This window comes from Hypoxylon trugodes, assembly GCF_022578975.1.
Source record: "Hypoxylon trugodes strain CBS 135444 unplaced genomic scaffold F4822scaffold_1, whole genome shotgun sequence".
Classification (NCBI taxonomy): Eukaryota; Fungi; Ascomycota; class Sordariomycetes; order Xylariales; family Hypoxylaceae; genus Hypoxylon; species Hypoxylon trugodes.
The window spans coordinates 3,188,818-3,208,638 of NW_026250016.1; the positions used below are offsets into that span (position 1 = coordinate 3,188,818).

Genomic DNA, 19,821 nt, shown 5'->3' on the forward strand with positions numbered 1-19,821 from the left:
ACAGCGAGAGCATCAACGACAACAACGCCCGTCTCGCAATGCCTATGAATCTCGTCGTGACCTTCCTGAGCAGCAGCCAAAACACCAGTCGTCCCAATGAAATCGTTTCGTAAATGACGTCCCTCTAGTCGTCACCGGCATTAGTAGTATTGCCCTTTACCAGGGCTCGTAAGCTCACCATCTCTCGTCGGAGACGGGCATTTTCTCTCTTAACGCGAGCTGTCTCCTCGCTACAATCCCTCATCCGGGTCATTAATTCTTCCTTATCGTCACGGCCCTTCCCCTTGAGGGCCTTAACGATCTTTCCTAATTCGCTATTGAATTTCTCGTATAGTATCTCGTTCTCCGCCTGGGTTTCTTTATATAGTTGGTCAATAGCCTTCACTTTAGCCTCGCTCGCCTTCACCGAATTATCAAAATCTCGTTGGAGCTGTTCCTGCCGCTCCGATGCTTGAGAGATAAGCATAGGAAGACGTTCCTCAAGCGCTTTCAAGCCAGAAGCGAGTTTTCTCATATCAACACTCGTACTGCGTGGTAGTGAAGAGTTAACCCTGGCCATATCTGCAGTGATTTTGGAAAGTTCCGACTTGAGGTTGACATCAACCTCGTCGATGGAATTTTTCTCAGTTTGCAAACGCTCGCGAAGTTTTTGTGTCGACTGTAGTCGGAGCTTAGTTGGCGACTTGGTGGGGCTAGAAGTAGGTCTAGAGGTGGAATCAGTTCCCGGCGTCCCAACATCACGGGGAGCTTTCAAAGTGGGAATATTGGACGTTGATAACATCTTAGTATGACCCTGCACTTGGCCCTTCCTAATTGACTCGCTCGGCGAAGAAATAGACTGTGAGTGTGTTCGTGTTTGCGGTTGTGCCTGTGTTTGTGATTGGTCGTCGACATTTTCTTTTTGTCGGGATAAACGGAGAGTCGAGTTAGAAGCGGCGTTTTGTGATGTTGGGCTAGTTGGGATTCTAGATGGCGATGGAATGCGTGGTCCGGAGTTAAACTTCTCGGATGTCTGCTTCATATGAGAAAGAGGTTGTAATGGTTCTTCGTCCTCAAGGCTCGCCGCCGCCATAAGGCTCTTTAGGTCTGACAAGGAACTTCGGCGTTTCCTCCTTGGAGCTTTGGGAATAGCCTCCTCGGCTTCGGGCTCCCCAATCGTCTCGAGTTTGTGTGAACTAGTAGGACGTGACAGATTGTCGTCGAAAGCACCGGCAATGGGGGGTCTATCGCGTGATCCAGGCCGTCTTAATTTGTTCGGTCCGGATGGAACACCAACATCAACGGATTTTGTCCTGGCCACGGGGCTTCTGACTGGGGTTAAAGTCTCGCCCGTTGCTGGATGCCTGCCATGTTTGCTTAAACTGCGCCACACTGAGGGTCGGTTGTCTCCCTCATTCTTACTATTTTGTCGCACCAGAAAATTATCAAACCCGAATTTCCTTCGCAACGAAGACGTATTCGAAGTCAATGATCCGGTATGCGACTTCAAACTACGAGTAGTAGAGTTCATTGATTCGAAGGCGGGTACGAGATTGCTAACGCTTGCGTTGAAACTACCCCCTCCATCATCGAAAATACGATCACAATCTTCGACGAGCCTATCAAGGAGATTGATATAATTATGCGCAGTTCCGCCATCAACCAGGAGTTCAGCAAATGCTAGAGTAAGAGCACCTCTATCGCTGTCATTCCCACAGCCATCAAGGAGATCGGCTAGGAGCTTGATGAGAGCTGTAAACGCCCTTCGATTTTGTGGGGCCATATCCATGAAAAGAAAATGGACGAAATCAGCAAAATCGCCAGGCAATTTCTTGGAAGCTCTTTCTTGAAGGGCATCTAATGCTTTCGGTGTCATTATAGGGCCCATCTGTTCTCTCCAAGCGATGCTCACAAATTTCTCGAATGCAACGAAGATGATATCGGATGTAAGGCTAGATGAAGCTTCTATATCGAACGGGCTCTCAATGAGCTTGTTGTAGAGATCATTCACAGAGAGTTCGTCAACAGCAGACCTGTTGAGCAAGGTTCGACCGACGAAGCTGCCTTTACGAGCCTGGAGACTAGCCATGTAGCCCGTGAATGTCTGTTCAAGACGAACTAGCGGGTTTTCCGGTCGGTCATCATCAGCACCGCCAATCCGAATGCCATCCCTACTCTTAGCCGAACCATATAATGAGTTCGCATCTCTTGAGCTGTTAGAACGGCTAAGTTGGCCGGGAAGAAGAACCGGGGCGTCTCCTGTTAAGGTACGTTGATGTTTAGAGCTGCTACCTAAGTCTGAAGTGCTTCCGCTGAGGAAACTCGAAAGATATTTCACCGGTGACGTAGCTAAGAATGATCTTGTTTTCTCGGCCCTATTCGATACGCTTAAGCCTCGAAGTATTTTCGTGTGGAACGATACCATCGCAGATGTGAGTCCAGGATTAGCAGCATTAAACTGGCTACTGAGAAGTTGGATTACTACGATTCAGTTAGCAACGTTTCCGAAATTTTAAATGAATAGAAACTTACCCCTCCTAGCGAGCGTTGGAAGAAAATCTTCCAGCGCTATCTCGTCAGTTGCTTTCTTTCCATGAAGTCCCAATGTAACCACAACCACCTTCTTCATAGTCCCAGTTTGTACTTCAGAACATATCTCCACACCATAGTGACCAACGGGCGCTCCCTTGGTGCCCCTTTCTTGGTCCACAACGATACGAATCGGTGCCGGCTCTTTTCGGCCTTCTATTAATTGATCGAGACCTTCCTGGAAGACGGCAACGAATAGTCCCAACCCAGTATCGGGCATCTTTACAGATCGTAAAGTCCAGCAAGGATCTTCACGTTCTTTCTCCGCGAACCTGCCTTCCACTCTAGCCTTCACGACATCCTCGTTCCATCTTGCAGCTTTTCCTTCGTACGACTCTTGTAATACGAAGCAACGGGATGTGGGTGCTGTGCTTGTGACGAAATCCCCTGCATGAGCACCTTTCATTTCATTGGACGAAGTCATCCACACCATGCGTCCGTCAGAAGATTCTGTGAAACGAACATCGGCCAAAGTATGCCAACCGGCGAACGCCAGTTCATAGGAACCTGGCCCACCGGCCGCATTCGTCATAGAAGCCAAAAGACCCGCCGGCGATGGCTTGTCTATTTCACGCAGTAAGTCGCGTGCTGTCGTATTTGCGCCATAAGCTCTTCTGACAATAACGACACAATCCGAGAAAAGCAGAAAGATGCCTGCTTGGTCGCTTTGGAGTGGTTCTGCTGCCGTACCAATTTGGTACGGAGCGGATATCTCGCAGAAGTCAGCAGCGACAATCAGTCGCCCATGAGGCTCAAGATCACTAGGCCAACTCTCAACCATGTTTCGCAGGCGTGTATTGACGTGAGGCTTGTCAGTGAGTGGGTCGTCCATAGAGCAGATATTGGCAATGATATCCCTGGCTTTCAACATAGGTTGAAGGGCGGGGTGAGTAATAGGTAGACAGCTAACAATTTGATCGATCACTAGACTATACCGTGGTAGTCGCTGCACAGGCTCGATGACAGTAGAACGAAGATATTGTTCTCCGGCAAGGGGTAATCTTTGCGAAAAGCTAGATTGTTGGCTAATGAAGGAGGTGATGAGTTGGGCAAAGTTCTGACTCGCTCGAATATAGTCCTGATAACAGTCCGTAAATTTTGGAAACCATTCCAGCATGACCTTTGCCATCGCCACAGCTCCGCTCGCGTCTTTTGTCCTTCCAACCAAACTTCCCGAAACACCCACCCTCGAGGATGCGGAACCGGATTCCATATCCTTGAGAGCATCTCCTTCGGTCTCTTCCATCACTTGTCGTAGTGCTTGCAGGAAACCTGAATTCAATTGTAGGATCTCATCGGCCGACCTAGGGAATAGCTTCTCCACATCCTCTTCCGAAGGGCTGAAGCTGTCCGGCTGTCGTTCCTTGGCTTTTTGCCTATACTCAGGAGCAAGTTGATTCACCAATTCATCCACCTTCATTACGTAGCGTTCCTCGGTATCTAGCAATTCAGTCATTTTTCGTCGTAATTCGGCCTTTTGGTCCTTTGAAAATGATTTGGTTCGATTCAGCGCGCTCGGTTTGGAAGGAGCTCGTCGCAATCTTGACGTTGGCAAGAATACGGGCTCGCCGAAGAGTTTGACGAGAGGCGTATACATGCCATATTGTCGCAATGTTGGATCTAAGATATCGTCTTCATCTTCGGGCACATCCTCGAAGTCTGCAGGTTGTAGTGGAATAATGGAGCCAGGAGGTAAGACAAGATCGATATCGACATTATTTATATGCTGTGTCTGAAGAGCAGTCTGGAGCTTTTGGATGATTTCTAGTGTGCTGTCTGCCTTGACCATTGACTTGGCGATATCGGCAGCATGCTGTTCACTGAATAGCATCGGGGCCGAACCCGGTCGACGGCTTCTCATAGAGGGGTATTGCAATCTAACATGCGTTTTAACGTGCTCTGGGAGTTCGTGGAAATACTTGAATAAGCCGAAAGCCAACGCTCGGTATACCTCGTCGCCCTGAAACTCGCGGGGCAGGTAGTTAACGACATTATAAAAGGGCGAATTCGGTGAGATTGTGAGTCGTGGAAAAGATTGGAAGCCTGCTGGAGTATAGACGTGAACCTGCACTCTCGAGCTATTCAATGTGTAATTCGCAGTTGTGGACGGTCCGTGAAGGATTAATAAGGGCAAGTGGCCAAGCAAAGGGTCGGTGGCTTGGTAGAGAGCGAGTTGGTCTGGCGAAAGAGCCAGTTCTTCGGTGACGCGAACCATGGTCGCTTCAATTGGCCTTTCGCATCATGCCTCGGAAGGGGAAAACGAGCGTAGGGAGGTCAGTGGACGAAGACCCGGTGGCGAGTTAAGCGATGCAAACGTTTCAAGATTCGTCAATCGTGGTAAACAAGTGGGCGGTACTTGTGCGTGTCGAGCTATAGCGACTTGTTTACTTTGTCGAGGATCAAGAAAAATAAAATAAAAATAACTAAGCCAAAGTAGAATGGTGGTACAAACAAGGCTACGTGCAGTTGTGGATACAGTCCATATGACTCGGTAGAAGGAGAAATAGTAACTGCGCAATAGAATCAAACCAATGCTCGAAAACTATTTGCATTTAAGAAGTCGGATACACAAGAATAATTGGGTGAAGTGGTATGTATCAAGAATGTTGTTAATCATCATTTGCGGTCAACAACAAGACGGCCGACAAGGATCAGGTAGAGAGGGAACCGGGACAGGTAGGGTTATTTTTTAGCGGGCTCGGGGGTTCTTGATTCGGGGGATTATTTTTGGGGTCTGCCCAGGTGGTAAACCTAAACACGCGCGACTTGAAACAACCTTGGAAACCGCGTCTCCTCTATTAGACCCCACTAGAGAACCTTATTAGACCTAGACCTTGCCCTGTATCTCCAGCTATATGATTATTTTTAGATACGTCGCTAACATTCCCTAAATCACTCGTCTTTCAGCATCTATCCTTTCAAGTACCTTACATTTCATCTCCACTATCTACCAAATCGCGCAGTCAGTTCGCGAAATATGTCCAGCCAAAAGGATGCAGGGATTCCGCTTAATCATGCTCCTAACGGGATCGGTTACAAGCTATTGGAGCTGCCACCAGAGGTGCTCGCACTCTTAGAGTCGGAAACCCCACCCGTGTTAGTGGAACAAGCGTGCTAAGAATTCATTGACAACACCCTAACACGATATTTGCATCGCAGTTTAACCCTCGAATCGTCAGCAAATTCGGCAATTTTAAAAACCGGCACTCAATCATGGGCCCTCCATCAGAAGAATACATCAAACGCTTTAATCATACTCGAGCCTTCTGAAGGAACAGCCTCTTTGTCGTCATCGCAGATACCAGAAACAACCCTCAACGCTATTGCAACAATTCACGATACAATTGAGCTTGTCTCGGAACCCACAGGAAAGCCAGCCCCCGTTGCGCGGGGCAAGTGGCACGAAAGGTTTGCTCGTGGACGATAAGCTCCTCGGGATAAGGAGCTTTGGGAGCGAACCTTGGTATAAGTTACCTACATGTAGGTATTCAATCCACGAAGACAGCGACTTCAAGATCACTACAGCATCAAATTTCGTCAATACTTAACGTGATGCTCATACCTAACATCGATTACTTAGAACAATATAACGTGACAACTCACTAGAAACTACTTCAAGCTTGGCTGAATCGACTATACAATTGAAGTCTGATATTTATTAAGAGCTATATGGTGGAAATTTAATAAGGAAACCTGCATGGCGATAATTTTAACCGGCGCTCTCACTACCGCTTAAGAAGCATCTCGGAAATTATCCTACATGATATAACGTTATACGGGTAGTATCCGACAAGTATCTTGTCGATACTAAGTTTAAGATTGCGCAGGTGCTCAAGAACGGTACTTGGATCTACGATCTTGCTTATAACCCTTGTCAGCACATGCTTAAGGTTTCCAATCACGGTACGTACTCGCGCAAAACCAGGAACTCGGTACTTGATCGAGGAAAAAAAAACACGAAGATACATCAAATGCGCCGCAAGTAAGTACCTAGGTACTTTCTGATCGCCAGGAATATATATTTTTTTCGATATCATCTGCGTTGTTCTACCTCGAGTGTTTGGATATAAGCGACCAATTACCCCGAATAACGTTTCATTTTTAATAGCCTACGGAGGAAGTTGGCAGGCTGATAGAATATACTCCGATAGGGCTGTTGGTTTGTTTTAGCTATCTAGGTCGACGAGACCGGCCTAGATAGGCTGAGTTGGATTAGGATCGCGGGATGTTCCCGACAATGAAGGGGGGAAAAAGCAAAATGGAGATGCCTGAACTTTATGTACCTCGTGAACCCCCCACCTCAGAGCACCTCAAAGCACGCACCTTCCCCCGAGACTTGCTCATGATTAAATTCAGCCTCAACTTATTCTTCCTCAATACCTCCACACCATAAATTCTTCGATCGTCTTTATTTGGACTAATCATTGCCAAGTCACCAACCCCGAACGCTTCATCATTCCATATACCGGAGTATTGAGTGTTAGACGAAGCCTTGCGAATCTCAGACTTCGACGATGCAATAGCTACGTCCTAACACACCTCTAAGAAGACGAGCGACTATTATTACACCACCCACCCACCCACCCACCTGTATAATGGACTATCTGACGACGCCAAACCTTTGTCTACTCGTATCACCATCGCACGGGTGCTGGGAGGGTTTACATATTAGTTTACCCACTTAACGACCTCACAATCAAACTAGGCACCGTAAGTAATGCCGTTTATCATCCCATCTTGACAAATTTTCCACCTCTACATGCCGTACGTTTCCTAGAATAGCCCCGGTGGCCAGTGCAATTCTATTGTTCTTTCGTATGGCACACACGGAGGCCATACCTTAAGTAATCATCCAAGCCAACAAAAATACACTAGGTAATCGATCAGTGCGTACTTTCTATTGTTTTTAATTGCAGGCAGTATAGTGCTGTTTGCGTTTCTATCCAGTCCGGGGGGTTTTTTTTTTTTTCCTTCTTGGTTTTTTCTCAAGTCTTCCTTATTTATTCTATACATTGTTTTCTTCGTCACTCCAATATTTCCTTCCAGTTCGTACATCCAAGCAGCCAAGTTCTGGTTACATGGAAGTATCACGCATGAGCGAGTTCAAGGCGTCTGCTCAAGTACCTAGGTAGGTACAAGGTTGGCGAACAGACAGAAACTCGCGAGACTCGCGAAACTTGCGCTTCTGAACATTAAAGACCAACATTCCCGTTGTTGGGATGCCTTAGCCCTCAACCCAAACTTCTAGGTAGGTACAGATATGGTTCGTATATGCTACATCGCTCTGGCCCAACCCTTCCTCCCTCCTCCTTCCACTTAAATATGGATGACTCTACGCTATAGAGCAATATCGCAGGCAATTACCACCCGCATTGAATCAACCCACCTGATTAACTAGGCAAAACTACTAATTACCTAGACTCCCTTCACCACAACACCTACCCATCCATACACTACCGCTTCCAGGCCCTTGGGGTTATCTTCCAGGGTCTTCCCTCAACGTTCACAACCCTACTAGACACTTATATGCCCTCTGGAGTATCTCACACCCTTTTTCTATCTCTCTAAATCGCGTACAATTTCCTTGTGTACCCCAGTCTTTTCTTATTCCTTCCCACCTACCAAGGTACAGCATCCCTGACACTAATGTCGGATTGGTACACATATCCAATGGCGCCTGGGGACATTGTATACTACTTAGTCCTGCTAGGACTTACGGCTGCTTTCCAGACTATCATAAATTCTCTTCTATTTGCATTGTTCATTGTTTTTCACCTTGGAAACTTTACCATTCTTCACATTTCTCAAGAACTAACTCGTATGAGCCAGGTCTCATCCAATCTCATCTTCGACAGAAACTTAAGACCTCGGCCCTTTCGTCACAGGTTTACCCAACCTGGAACCTTTGATTATAACACCAACAATAACACCCGCCATAGCCCTCGTGCTAACAATCATAATCGATTTACTGAAGCCGACATGGCACCACGAGAGCCTCCCGAAGTCATTGTAATTGATGATGACTCAGATGATGGACCCATCTATCCCGACCATGAGGAGCTACAGTTTTCCAATCGTGACACCCCGGAGGCTGCTCATAATCGCTGCAAGGATGGTGTTAAAGCTGTCTTCCCCGACATCTGTTTGGATTACTTAGAGATAATCACCTTGGAGCAAAATGATAACTTGGATGCTGCTATCGACGCGATACTTAATCTTCAGGAAAATGGTGAAAAATATCCAGTCAGATCTCGTGAGAACCCCCTAAAACGCAAAAGAGCAGACAGAGACAACGACGAGGACAACGACGAGGACGGAAAAGGGGACAAAAAATTGGGCAAGGAGGTTGCGAAAAAGATCCGAGCCAAGATCGCGGGAACCGACTACTCACAGAACATTTCGTCACCGGACTACAGAAAAACAGCCCGCAATTGGATTGCTGCAGAGGTTCGTATACGCAGCCAACCCCCTAATCTCCAATCCCCTTGATTGTATTCACATGTATTTCTTTCAAAGGCTAACCTGATAGCACAGTATGTGATATTTACCTTTTCTTACTCCCCTTTTATTCTTCTTGAGCTGGTTTTTATCCACTTGTATTATATAAAATGTTATGCTGCAGGTAGGACGTCGTGTCTCATGCTAGGTATTGACTCTGAGTTAGTTTTCCCAAAATTCCGTTAAACATAATCGACAAATACCTTAAATCAAACAAAAACTCCGTATTTGAGACGTACACAGCTATAGATGAAGCCGCCCGCAACTGGGACCCAGCAAACCCCCCCTGGCAAGAGAAGAAGAAAGTATCAAAGGCGCCAAACGTCAATATTGAGGCTCTTAGTCTCGCCGAATTTAGTCCCGCGGAGCAAGCAGCAATCGATGAGCTACGCGCCGCTAGGGAGGTGAAATTGATTAAAGACTTTGCTAAGTCTGAAGAAGAGGTTAATCTTGCGAATGCAAAGGCGACGGGCGAAATTACAGAATGTGGTTGCTGCTTTGAAGAATTCCCTCTTAACCGAATGATCTCGTGCGATGGCGAGACGGTCCACTGGTTCTGTCGAATTTGCATGAAAAGTCAAGCGGAACACAACATAGGTCTCGCGAAACACGAACTTACTTGCATGTCCATGGACGGTTGTTCAGCTGGATTTGCTCCGAGCAAAAGGAGCCAGTACCTTGACAAGAAATCACTTATCGCATTAGAGCGAATCGAGCAGGAGGCTGCATTACGAACAGCCGGTATCGAGAATCTTGAGACATGTCCATTCTGTCCGTACGCGGCCGAGTACCCTCCCATTGCTGTCAATAAAGAATTTCACTGTGTCAACCCGGGCTGCGAAATAGTTAGCTGCCGTATGTGTCGAAAAGAGACTCACATACCAAAGACTTGCGCCGAGGCTGCTGTTGATAGCGGCGTTGACGCTCGACATATTCTGGAAGAAGCGATGAGCGAAGCCTTGATTCGGAAATGCAATTCATGTAAGGAACTTTCATTGTCCCCGTTTGATCAACGCCGCACAAAATTTCAACTAACATCCCTATTATAGGCAAGAACCCATTCTTAAAAACGGATGGATGCAACAAGATCAAATGCACGCGGTGCGGCGCGTTACAATGCTATGTCTGTCGTCAGACTATAATTAATTATACTCACTTCAAGGACAGAGGTGGTGACGGCAAATGTCCGTTATACGAGAGCACAGAACAGCGCCACCAAACAGAAGTAGAGCGCGCCGAAGAAGAAGCCCGACAGAGGGTCGCTCGGGACAATCCCGACATCGTAAGTTAATTCCTCTAGCCCATATTTCTACCACATCCCCATCTATTGTTCCGCTATACCTTATCCATAACCTAATCGCCTGAAGAATTCACCACTGATAATTATGATCATAGACCGCCGATGCCTTGAAATTCAAAGTGTCAGATCAAGTTCAACAGGATGAGCAGAAACGTATAACTGCTGAGGCTGCTCGTAATCCTAACGTGGCAGCATATGCAGCTCGTTTCCCTATGCATTATCTGCCTGGCGATCTGCCTCCAGCTCTTCGTATGCCCCCGGACGCACCAAATCCGAGGCCGAGGCCCTATCGCGCACACCTGCAACCACCACCGCTACCGCATGCACCTCCACCTCCTCCCATGATGCCAGAGCAACAAATAGATCCGGATAATGTGTGGGCTAGATTGTTTCCACCGGTACCTCAAAGACATGATCCACCTGCCGCCGCGGCTGTTGCCCAGCCTAATTTTCGACGCGACGAAGCGACGGCTCGCACCATCCTCCTAGCGGAGCGTCTTCGCGGAAATCATATGCACCCGGCCTGGCCTCGTTTCCCTGAGTAGAACAGGCCATTGATATCAATAATCTGTTCATTATGCCTTCATTGGCTTCTATATTTAATGCACTCCAGATCAACGATATTCTCTAGCCGGAAAATGGCCATGTATTCTTCCCCAAGCAATAGGGTCCCCGCCCTTTATTTTCTATACCCCTTTCCGTTATTGAGGTATTGTTGGAATAGGTCGAGCAAAACCGGGTAGTAGCAAATGTGTTCCACAATCTCGGAATTTAGGGAAATGTTCTCAGGAGTTTCAGGCACTCATCGTTGACACGAGGAAGAACGGTAGATATACCAGGGCAATAAGGAGTTTTTTATGGTTTTTACCGATTTGGTCGTTTGTGCGAGGGATTGTGATTTCTGCCACTGTCGGGAAATATGTGGCAATCATGATATACCCTATGTTGTCTTTGTTCTTTGCTTGACATTGACACACATACGCACTAATTTCGTTGGAATTTGGCCGGTTTCTGCTGCTACGGAGGGAAGTAGGTTGAATCATGTGGCTAGTACATAGGTCGATACTCATTGTCTGTACCTATTGAGCAAAGAATATAGCAATGCCACCCTATCTGAATATTTTAAGTTAATTTCGTAAAAGTCTAGATACCTTTGATATTGTAGGTAGTAAGCAATAGCATACCTACACGAGCATGTTGCTCACTCCCAAGAACTCTCTACCGTCTTGTACCTATTTTCCCATTCTTGTCTCCCAAAATTTACCATCAAAATTCATAATCTAACACCAACAATACTTCTCATTCACGACCCATTCGATTTCGCGCACATCCTCATCGCCGTACCACATCATGCTAGGTATGCTCTCCTCATCTCTATCGACCCAGCCGTGCTGTAATCCACTACGCTCAATCAATCGCTTGACAACGGGCGTTGGGTTCCATAGATCGACTTTTCCTAAATGCCATGTCTTAGCTTCGCGTAGCGCCGTTTGCATCACTGCCGTGAACGCCGTGAGTATATCTTCACTCGGCTCCCCCTCTTTCTCCTCTTTCTCCTCAGGCTCGATAACGAGGCGTAGTATATATAACGTATTTTTAGCCACGTTATCGGCGGGTGACCCCTTGCCGCCGTAATAATTACGCGACCAAAGCGCCCACACACGGCGGCCCTCGGACCCGGCCAGTGCGCCTTTGATGCAGGTCATAACATCGGCTTGTTGGGGAGTCGACTTGAACAGGATTGCTGCGATGAAGTCTTCCCTAAACAGATGCCAGCGCAGAGTATCATGATCAGGGGCGAAAGCAACACTCGTGCGACCCGTTTCTTTCGCCGAGCGGAGTATCTTTTCACGTAAAAGTTGTTCGTCTTGTGCGCAGAGGGATTCCAGGTTGTCGTATGTAACTGGTGCCACGTTCCCCTTGCCATTTGTCTGTTCGTCATTATCCGGGGTTTGGTTGTTCGGGACTGAGAATTCGGCATGTAGACTTGGGAACGGCGCCCATCCTTTCTTGGCATAGTACGCCTTTCCGATGTCAGACCAGAGAGCTGAGCATATGGCATCCTGGCCATTGTGGATTTCTGTCCGCCACTTGCGGAGGGCGGGGCCTAGCTCGTTTAACATGCGCCCTGCATAGCGATACCCGCGGAACTCGGGGTATGTGAAAACGGAACCGACGCCATGTCCTATACCCTCGCGGACTGTTGTGTCGTTAGGAGATGCGACGAGCACACGCTTACTGATGGATTCACATGAGGCGAGTACTGGGCGATCTCCTCCATTTTCGACGGTCCAGGATGAATCCGTCAGGATCCAGTGAGTCATGCCCCCGTCGCGAGATAGCGGGACGGTCGTTAAGTAGGGTTCTCGCTTGAGGTACTCCTGGAGAGTAAGAGCTCCACCCCATTCTTTGTGGTTGAGCGTCCAAGTTCGCCGTTTCTCATCTTCGGTTGGATGTGTGAGGATGAGCGAAGCAGCAGTAGCTTCAGGTAGGATGTAAATGTCATCTCGCGTAGTTGAACCCATATTGATGAAAGCCTTTCTGTATGATTGGGATAAAGACTCTTTATTCTGAGGCTATAATATTTGCCTCTTAAAAGGTACCCTCCCAAAACGGAGCTTGCTGGTAATGAAAATAGAGCCTGATATAAATCAAGGTGTAATCCGTTGGCCTATATTTCCTACGAGACTTAGCAATACTAGACCCCGCGAAACCATGAAAGAAAAATGTCTTAGATACATGCCAACGTTTAAGTAATAGAACGGGAGAATGGAGAGATAAGAGCTAGAAATAAGAATGGATCGTAAGATAGTATAGTCCCAGCAGCGGTAAGAACTGCATCTTGGTAGAGAGCCTGACGTATGAACCCTGCGGGATGAGAACACCAAGATGAAACCCGGTGACCAGGCATTATGCATGTATCCCCGCGAATGAGGATTAGTACGTTACCCTGATCCACGACTTTTGATAAGAAAGAAAGGGAAATTGAGAGGGCCTAGTGCTACATAGGCCAAGTTCCAGGAGTGTTAGGTAACAAAATATAGAAAAGCAAGCCGGGAACGCACCGGTTTTCCTCGCTCAAGTATACCGTCTCGGCTCCCCATCTCGGGTCGGGGATGATCGGTCCACTTGGCCAAAGAAAATAGCAGGTCAGATACCGGTGACACTTGTTCGTTTGGCAAAACGATTTAGGGATACGACATATGTAGAATACTGTTTAAGGAAAAGTGAATCTTGAAAATGCATACCTTTCATTAAATACTTTATGAAGCAACAGGTTGAGTTGAGTTAAGTTGAGTACCTAGGTAGTTGAAAGAGAGAGAGAGGCTACAAGGGTCTTACAGGGAGACAGTGTAATAATAATAAGCTAAACTAATAGCTTTGGAGAAGGTGTGCTCAGGCAGGTGTAGCTGAGTAGAATGGGGCTTTTAGGTTAGGTGGGGCTCGGTATGGACGCTATGCCGCAGTACGGGGTAGCTTTGCCGCCATGCCGACGCAACCCGCCTCAAATACGTATATCCATGGATGTGCTTGGAAGGAGACCGGAACTTTGTTACCTCACTTTAACTCTGCTGACCACTGAAAATTGTAGGTTTACCAATATCATCTCGCCGTCACCGCACGTACATTGTTGGAATGTTGCTTGGCACTAGTTAATGTCGGTAGGCTGGTGGATCAACTCGGAACCGGAATCTTTGGTCTGTTAAATTAGATAGACTTGTGTCTCAAAACCATCTTCCTATCAGGAACGCCTTGAGCCCACCATCTTTTTTCCTTTTTAATTCTCCTATCAGTGACCGTGGCCGTCATCTGGTTCTCCCCTCTCTTCCGGATCCAGCTTAATCAGGGTATCGATTCGCATTATGCTGATACACGCCTCCACCGCACTCTTCAATTGCCGAACCTTGCTTATGCTCGGTTCCAACACACCAGCCTTGATCTCGTCAACCACCTTACCCTTCATTAAATCCAGACCGTAGTTCTTGTAGCCCTTCTTTTTCGCAATCGTCTTCTCGTCTTCGTTACCTTCTCCATCTTGAGTTCTTTGAGATAGTGCATGTCGAGATCGTAATTGAGCAACTAATTCGCTTGCATCTTTAGCGGCGTTGACGGCTAACGTCTTGGGGATGACGAGTAGTGATTGAGCGAACTCTCCAATCGCCAATTGCTCTCTTGAGCCTACGGTGCCTGCGAACTCTTCTAGGTAGATGTGTAATGCTGTCTCCACTGCTCCACCTCCAGGTACAATGCTGCCACTCTCCAAAGTTCGCTTAACCGCGCAAAGGGAATCATGCACGGATCGCTCCATCTCGTCAAGCTGGAAGTCGTTGGGGCCTCGGAGGAGGATAGAAGCAGACGAATGTGTCTTTGTTCCCTTGACTAAGATGCACTCATCATCTGAGATTCGTTCTTGGACAACTTCCTCAGCATGACCTAGGTAAGAAGGTTCGAATCGCTCGTCACCGTTTAGATCGGAGAGTGTGCTCAGCAAAGTTGCGCCAGTAGCCTTTGCAATTCGTCGTAGATCTTCCTTCTTGCAACGTCTTACAGCCATGGCACCCCGCTCAACGAAGAGCTTCAGACACATATCATCAATACCCTTGGTTGTAAGGATGACATTTGCTCCAGCTTTGAGTATCATTTCCACTCTCTCGATGACCATTCCGGATTCTCTCGCGCGAATCTGTTCGAGTTGCTGGGGATCATCAACAGTGATTTGTACACCCAACTTCATTCGTTCCTTTTGTAGGTTCATGTCCAACACTGCAATCTTAGCATCCTGTACCCTTGTCGTCATGGCCTGCGATGCTACTGTGCAGTTCAAAGCATAACCCTTAACAAGAACCGACTCCAAGGCCCCCTTTCCGTGTGCCTTTAGAATGTTTACTGCCTTGACCGGGTATTTGACCTCGCTCCGGTTATTCGTCGTCTTCACGGCTTGTATAGCATCAACTACCATGTTAGCAAAGAAATCGGAGTCGGCTCCAATAATTTTGCTGGACATGGATGTCTTGGCAATGCTAAGTAGCGATTCGCGACCGAGGTTCTCAACCTTAGTGCTAACATTCTCGTTCATGTACTTAATAGCCTCTCTTAAAGCAAGTCTGTAACCTGTGATGATAGTGGTTGGGTGTATTCGGTTCTTCATAAGCTCGTTGGCCCGTCGTAGAAGTTCGGCGGCGATGAGAACTACTGAAGTCGTACCATCACCAACTTCTTTATCTTGTTGGTGCGCCAAATCGACGAGGATCTTGCCGGCGGGGTGTTCGACGTCGAGTAAGCTGAGAATGGTGGCACCATCGTTCGTTACTGTGACATCCTAGAACTGTTAGTTAGAATCTCCTATACTAGAAACTAGTTGACCTACTCCAATATCGTCCACCATCATCTTATCCAGACCACTAGGGCCGAATGAGCTCTTGACAACATTCGCAATAGCTTGTGTAGCGAGAACTAGATATTCAATTAGTTATATATCGCATTTTAAGGAGCAAAAAAGCTACTTGCCATTTTGATCCCTAATATCAGCGCCAGAGATCTTTTGGCCGCCTAGGAAAAGAGTCCCATTTCCGGACTGCTCAAACATGGAAGCCATTTTGTAGGGACCTTCTAATATTCAACAAAAAACAGAAATCTCCTAGGTGGTTGAAAGTTTGAAGAAGGAAAAAAAATAGAAGGAGGGGTTCCTGTTTAATCGTTGCTACCAGACTAGGCTCCTGCTTCTTCAGCACCACTTGAATTATTTCGACTGAAGCTTCCTAACTAGCGGGTCCCGCCTGGAACTTTTTTGCGGAAGTAATGGTTATTCCCAGCCCGATAAATTGTGCACGGGCCCTAATTTTCTTATCAGACTGCTGCCCCTGCCAGAATCGCAATGTCACTTCCCCTAATAAACAAGTATTTTGTAGCCCTAGGATTTTCTATAGAGTTTTTTTGAAATGTCAACAAAAATAAAAACAAAGAGAAATGAAAGATACTTTATTTTGATCTCATATGGTTATTATGCATCATACCCTACAAATGAATGAAATCTTGGTGATCGATAAGAGGAAGACTTATTTATTCTGACGCTACTTAGATACCTAGGTACCTACCTGCCCCTCCAAAACTCAATTCAATTGGATTCGACCCCTCGGACCCCTCCATTGTAAACCAAATCGCGGGGCACATTGAAATTTCCAGGCCGCGTATTGTACCAAAGTTGTGACTCCGGTACCAGCTTCCGTACCTGATTTTTCCCTAAGCGGTACTTTTTAATAGAACTTTAGAAGTTACGACCGCGAACCGGCGTGACTCAAATAATAACACCTCGACAATTGCCGTCTTCTTTTAAGTTCACGGTAACGGCGCCCGATTAATTTAGTTTCTTTCTTCGCAACCTCAAAACACTCTTTTCAATCCCCGCCGTTATCGTCCATCACCTCACGCGACGACAACCATGGAGGAGAATAAGCCTGCGGAGCAATCCAAGAGCGCCTTGAAAAAGGCTGAGAAGGAGGCAAAGAAGGCCGCCGAGAAAGCTGCCAAGGCTGCAAAGCAAGCCGCTCTCCCTGTTGTCGGCGGAAAGAAGTCTGACGATATCATCGGCATCACCTTTGACAAGGACGAGAACTTCGCAGCATGGTACCAAGAAGTCGTACTCAAGGCCGAATTGGTCGAGTACTACACTGAAATCTCGGGTTTCTACATCATGCGCCCTGCTACGATGCACATCTGGAACGTCATTCGAAAGTGGTTCACCGAGCACATTGAATACATGGGTGTAGACGAGACCAACTTCCCCATGTTTTTGTCTCAGAAGTCACTAGAGAAGGAGAAGGACCACGTCGAAGGCTTTGCTCCTGAGCTTGCATGGGTCACAAAGGCGTAAGTAAACAGTCATTTTCTTGTTTCTGATCTTGATCTACATTTAACCCACCATGATTATTGTATCTAACCCTACTTTATATCATAGTGGTGACAAGAACCTTGAGGTTCCCGTCGCAGTTCGTCCTACCTCCGAAGCCGTCATGTACCCTTACTACGCGAAGTGGATTCGTAGCCACCGAGACCTCCCTTTCCGACTAAACCAGTGGAACTCCGTCGTCCGATGGGAAGCGAAGCAGACCACCCCCTTCCTACGAGCAAGAGAGTTCCTGTGGCAAGAAGGTCACACAGCACATCTTACTGAGGAGCTTGCCGGCGAGGAAGTCTTAGAGATCTTGGAGCTCTACGCCGGTATTTACGAACAACTCTTGGCGGTTCCTGTTGTGCGAGGAAAGAAGACTGAGAACGAGAAGTTTGCTGGTGGATATTACACCACCACAGTCGAGGGTTACATCCCTTCCAACGGACGAGGTATTCAAGGTGGTACTTCGCATTGTCTCGGACAGAACTTCAGTAAGATGTTCGACATCACGGTTGAGGATCCGAATGAGAAGGGAAAGCACATCAACGTCTGGCAAAACTCGTGGGGTCTATCTACTCGTGTCATCGGTGTCATGGTCATGATCCACGGTGACAACAAGGGACTTGTCCTTCCTCCGCGAATTGCCAAGTGTCAGGTTATCATCATCCCTGTCGGTATCACCAAGAACACAACTCCAGAGGATAAGGCTAAGCATCTCGATAAGCTCGATTATATTAAGTATACTCTGAGGAAGACAGGTGTTCGTGCCGAGGCCGATCTAAGAGATGGCTACACTCCTGCTTGGAAGTTCAACGATTGGGAATTGAAGGGTGTCCCTCTTCGTCTAGAATTCGGACCCAAAGACTTAGCCAAGGACGTCGTCAGTTTCGCACGCCGAGACACTGGAGAGAAGGGCACTATCCCCCTCGCCGATGTGGCTAACAATGTCCCTAAGCTTCTCGAGACTATCCAGAGCGACATGTACAACAAGGCGGAAAAGGCTTATCGAGAACACCGCCTAGTCATCAAGAATTGGGATGAGGTTGTCCCCGCTCTAGACTCTAAGAACGTGGTTATCATCCCGTTCTGCCTCGACGGCAAGTGTGAGGACCGAATCAAGGAGTTGACAACAGGGCGCACGGATGAAGACCCTAACGTTCCGGAGGCTCAGAGGGCCCCGTCGATGGGTATGAAGAGTTTGTGCATTCCCTTCGAGCAGCCCGACGGCTTGGTCAAAGGAGAGACCAAGTGCTTGAACCCCGAGTGCGAACGGTTGGCAGAGCAATTCGTCATGTTCGGACGAAGCTATTAAGCCAGTTATTGCCGTAAAGCACTAAGGGAAGTCATCCCTTTTGTTGTTGTGGGGATTTATGCGGGAGTCGGACGGACAGGTGGGCGGGTGCGGCACGATATCAGATGTAGGGGCGGCATCCGCTCATAAATTGCAGATCATGCGAGATTTCGCTTGAGCAAGAATAAAAAAAAAGATTACCCTTTCTAAATTAACCCGCTCCCTTTCACTTGGCATGTGCAGTATAGGTCTAACGAAAAGTAGGGAAGATTGCGTAAGCTATTGTGAATCTACAGTAGGTATTCCGTTTAATCCGGCTGTGAACATTGGCAATTTCGGATTTATACACCCTATCTCCTGTGGGCTTAAGCCACCTACCGATTCGCACGAGGCCGTGCATGATTGTCTCACAAAACATCGTGATTATGCCCGCTTGAGTCCGCTCTGAAACTTATTAGAAAGCCGCTCTGCCGGTCCTAAATGTCCGTATTAGCATCTTTCAATTCTGCAGTTATGCTGATGTCAGGAATATTACGAAAACACTCAATTGCCGCGTATGAGTTACCAATCGTAACCCACATTTCCGGGTTAAGTTTCATTCTGGGTACCTACATGATGTTGTTTCTATACTCAAATTATAGAGTCATATTATAGAGTTACAATGAGACCCGAACATCCCTGTAATGATATGATGCAGGCACATATTTAAGTAAGCTAAGAAGCAACATATTCCTCGTTACACAGAGAACAGGCGACGATGATTGGATACGGCCAGTTTGGAAGAGAGGTAGGCAATTCCATATTAGTAAACCGACCTAGCCAAACTCCGGCTCGGCAACTATTTCATTACAATACGTATGTGGAGAGCGATCGGCGTCTGATGTCGAATAGAGGCGCAGAGGCGCGAATGCGGGTATTATACAGTTCACCTCCCTTCTCGGTGTTTAGTCCGTCGCGACAAGCGAAACAGATGCGACTGTGTTACCTGTAGTTAGAAGTATGATGGTGCGAAGAATACCCTAGGTACCTTACGGGTATTGCGGTGTTTCTGTTGGCACGGGGGTGGGGAAAGGAGTATTTTCGAATGCAGGTTGTTATGGTTCCTGGTCGTTGCCAAGCTAAAGTTGCCTGTTATTCGGTGAGAATTATGAAGTTATTTCTGCCAGGGGTGTTCTGCAATCCACTTCGGACTTAACCTCTCTCGCTCGTCTTATAAATAGCAAGACAAAGGCCAACATGTATTTCATACGCCTACGATCCATGCTGACTGGCCGG

The 19,821-nt window shown here is 47.2% G+C and overlaps 6 protein-coding genes across 6 annotated transcripts; 3 read left to right on the forward strand and 3 right to left on the reverse strand.

The window, feature by feature from the left end:
• Window positions 1–47: 47 nt before the first annotated feature.
• Window positions 48–4,941, reverse strand: F4822DRAFT_33422 (uncharacterized protein). The gene is made up of 2 exons (XM_051455712.1): window positions 2,512–4,941; window positions 48–2,460 (listed from the first exon to the last, which is right to left on the reverse strand). Exons 1-2 carry the CDS (start codon window positions 4,781–4,783, stop codon window positions 125–127), a joined length of 4,608 nt encoding a protein of 1,535 aa, XP_051319779.1. The 5' UTR covers window positions 4,784–4,941; the 3' UTR covers window positions 48–124.
• Window positions 4,942–5,545: 604 nt separating this feature from the next.
• Window positions 5,546–5,995, forward strand: F4822DRAFT_424463 (uncharacterized protein; the record flags this gene model as incomplete). The annotated part of the gene is made up of 2 exons (XM_051460151.1): window positions 5,546–5,664; window positions 5,728–5,995. 2 exons carry the CDS (start codon window positions 5,546–5,548, stop codon window positions 5,993–5,995), a joined length of 387 nt encoding a protein of 128 aa, XP_051319780.1.
• A 2,552-nt stretch (window positions 5,996–8,547) lies between these two features.
• Window positions 8,548–11,541, forward strand: F4822DRAFT_439821 (uncharacterized protein; the record flags this gene model as incomplete). The annotated part of the gene is made up of 5 exons (XM_051462670.1): window positions 8,548–9,015; window positions 9,085–9,101; window positions 9,233–10,047; window positions 10,116–10,348; window positions 10,462–11,541. 5 exons carry the CDS (start codon window positions 8,548–8,550, stop codon window positions 10,909–10,911), a joined length of 1,983 nt encoding a protein of 660 aa, XP_051319781.1. The 3' UTR covers window positions 10,912–11,541.
• F4822DRAFT_33509 (uncharacterized protein) lies at window positions 11,542–13,637 on the reverse strand. The gene is made up of 2 exons (XM_051455719.1): window positions 13,615–13,637; window positions 11,542–13,046 (listed from the first exon to the last, which is right to left on the reverse strand). Exon 2 carries the CDS (start codon window positions 12,889–12,891, stop codon window positions 11,647–11,649), a length of 1,245 nt encoding a protein of 414 aa, XP_051319782.1. The 5' UTR covers window positions 12,892–13,046; window positions 13,615–13,637; the 3' UTR covers window positions 11,542–11,646.
• A 450-nt stretch (window positions 13,638–14,087) lies between these two features.
• On the reverse strand, window positions 14,088–16,063 carry F4822DRAFT_33437 (T-complex protein 1). Its single transcript, XM_051455714.1, has 3 exons — window positions 15,875–16,063; window positions 15,735–15,820; window positions 14,088–15,686 (listed from the first exon to the last, which is right to left on the reverse strand). The coding sequence occupies exons 1-3, from the start codon at window positions 15,960–15,962 to the stop codon at window positions 14,157–14,159; spliced, it is 1,704 nt and encodes a 567-aa protein (XP_051319783.1). The 5' UTR covers window positions 15,963–16,063; the 3' UTR covers window positions 14,088–14,156.
• Window positions 16,064–16,563: 500 nt separating this feature from the next.
• Window positions 16,564–18,674, forward strand: F4822DRAFT_33474 (proline-tRNA ligase-like protein). Its single transcript, XM_051455717.1, has 2 exons — window positions 16,564–17,233; window positions 17,322–18,674. Exons 1-2 carry the CDS (start codon window positions 16,806–16,808, stop codon window positions 18,565–18,567), a joined length of 1,674 nt encoding a protein of 557 aa, XP_051319784.1. The 5' UTR covers window positions 16,564–16,805; the 3' UTR covers window positions 18,568–18,674.
• Window positions 18,675–19,821: the final 1,147 nt, after the last annotated feature.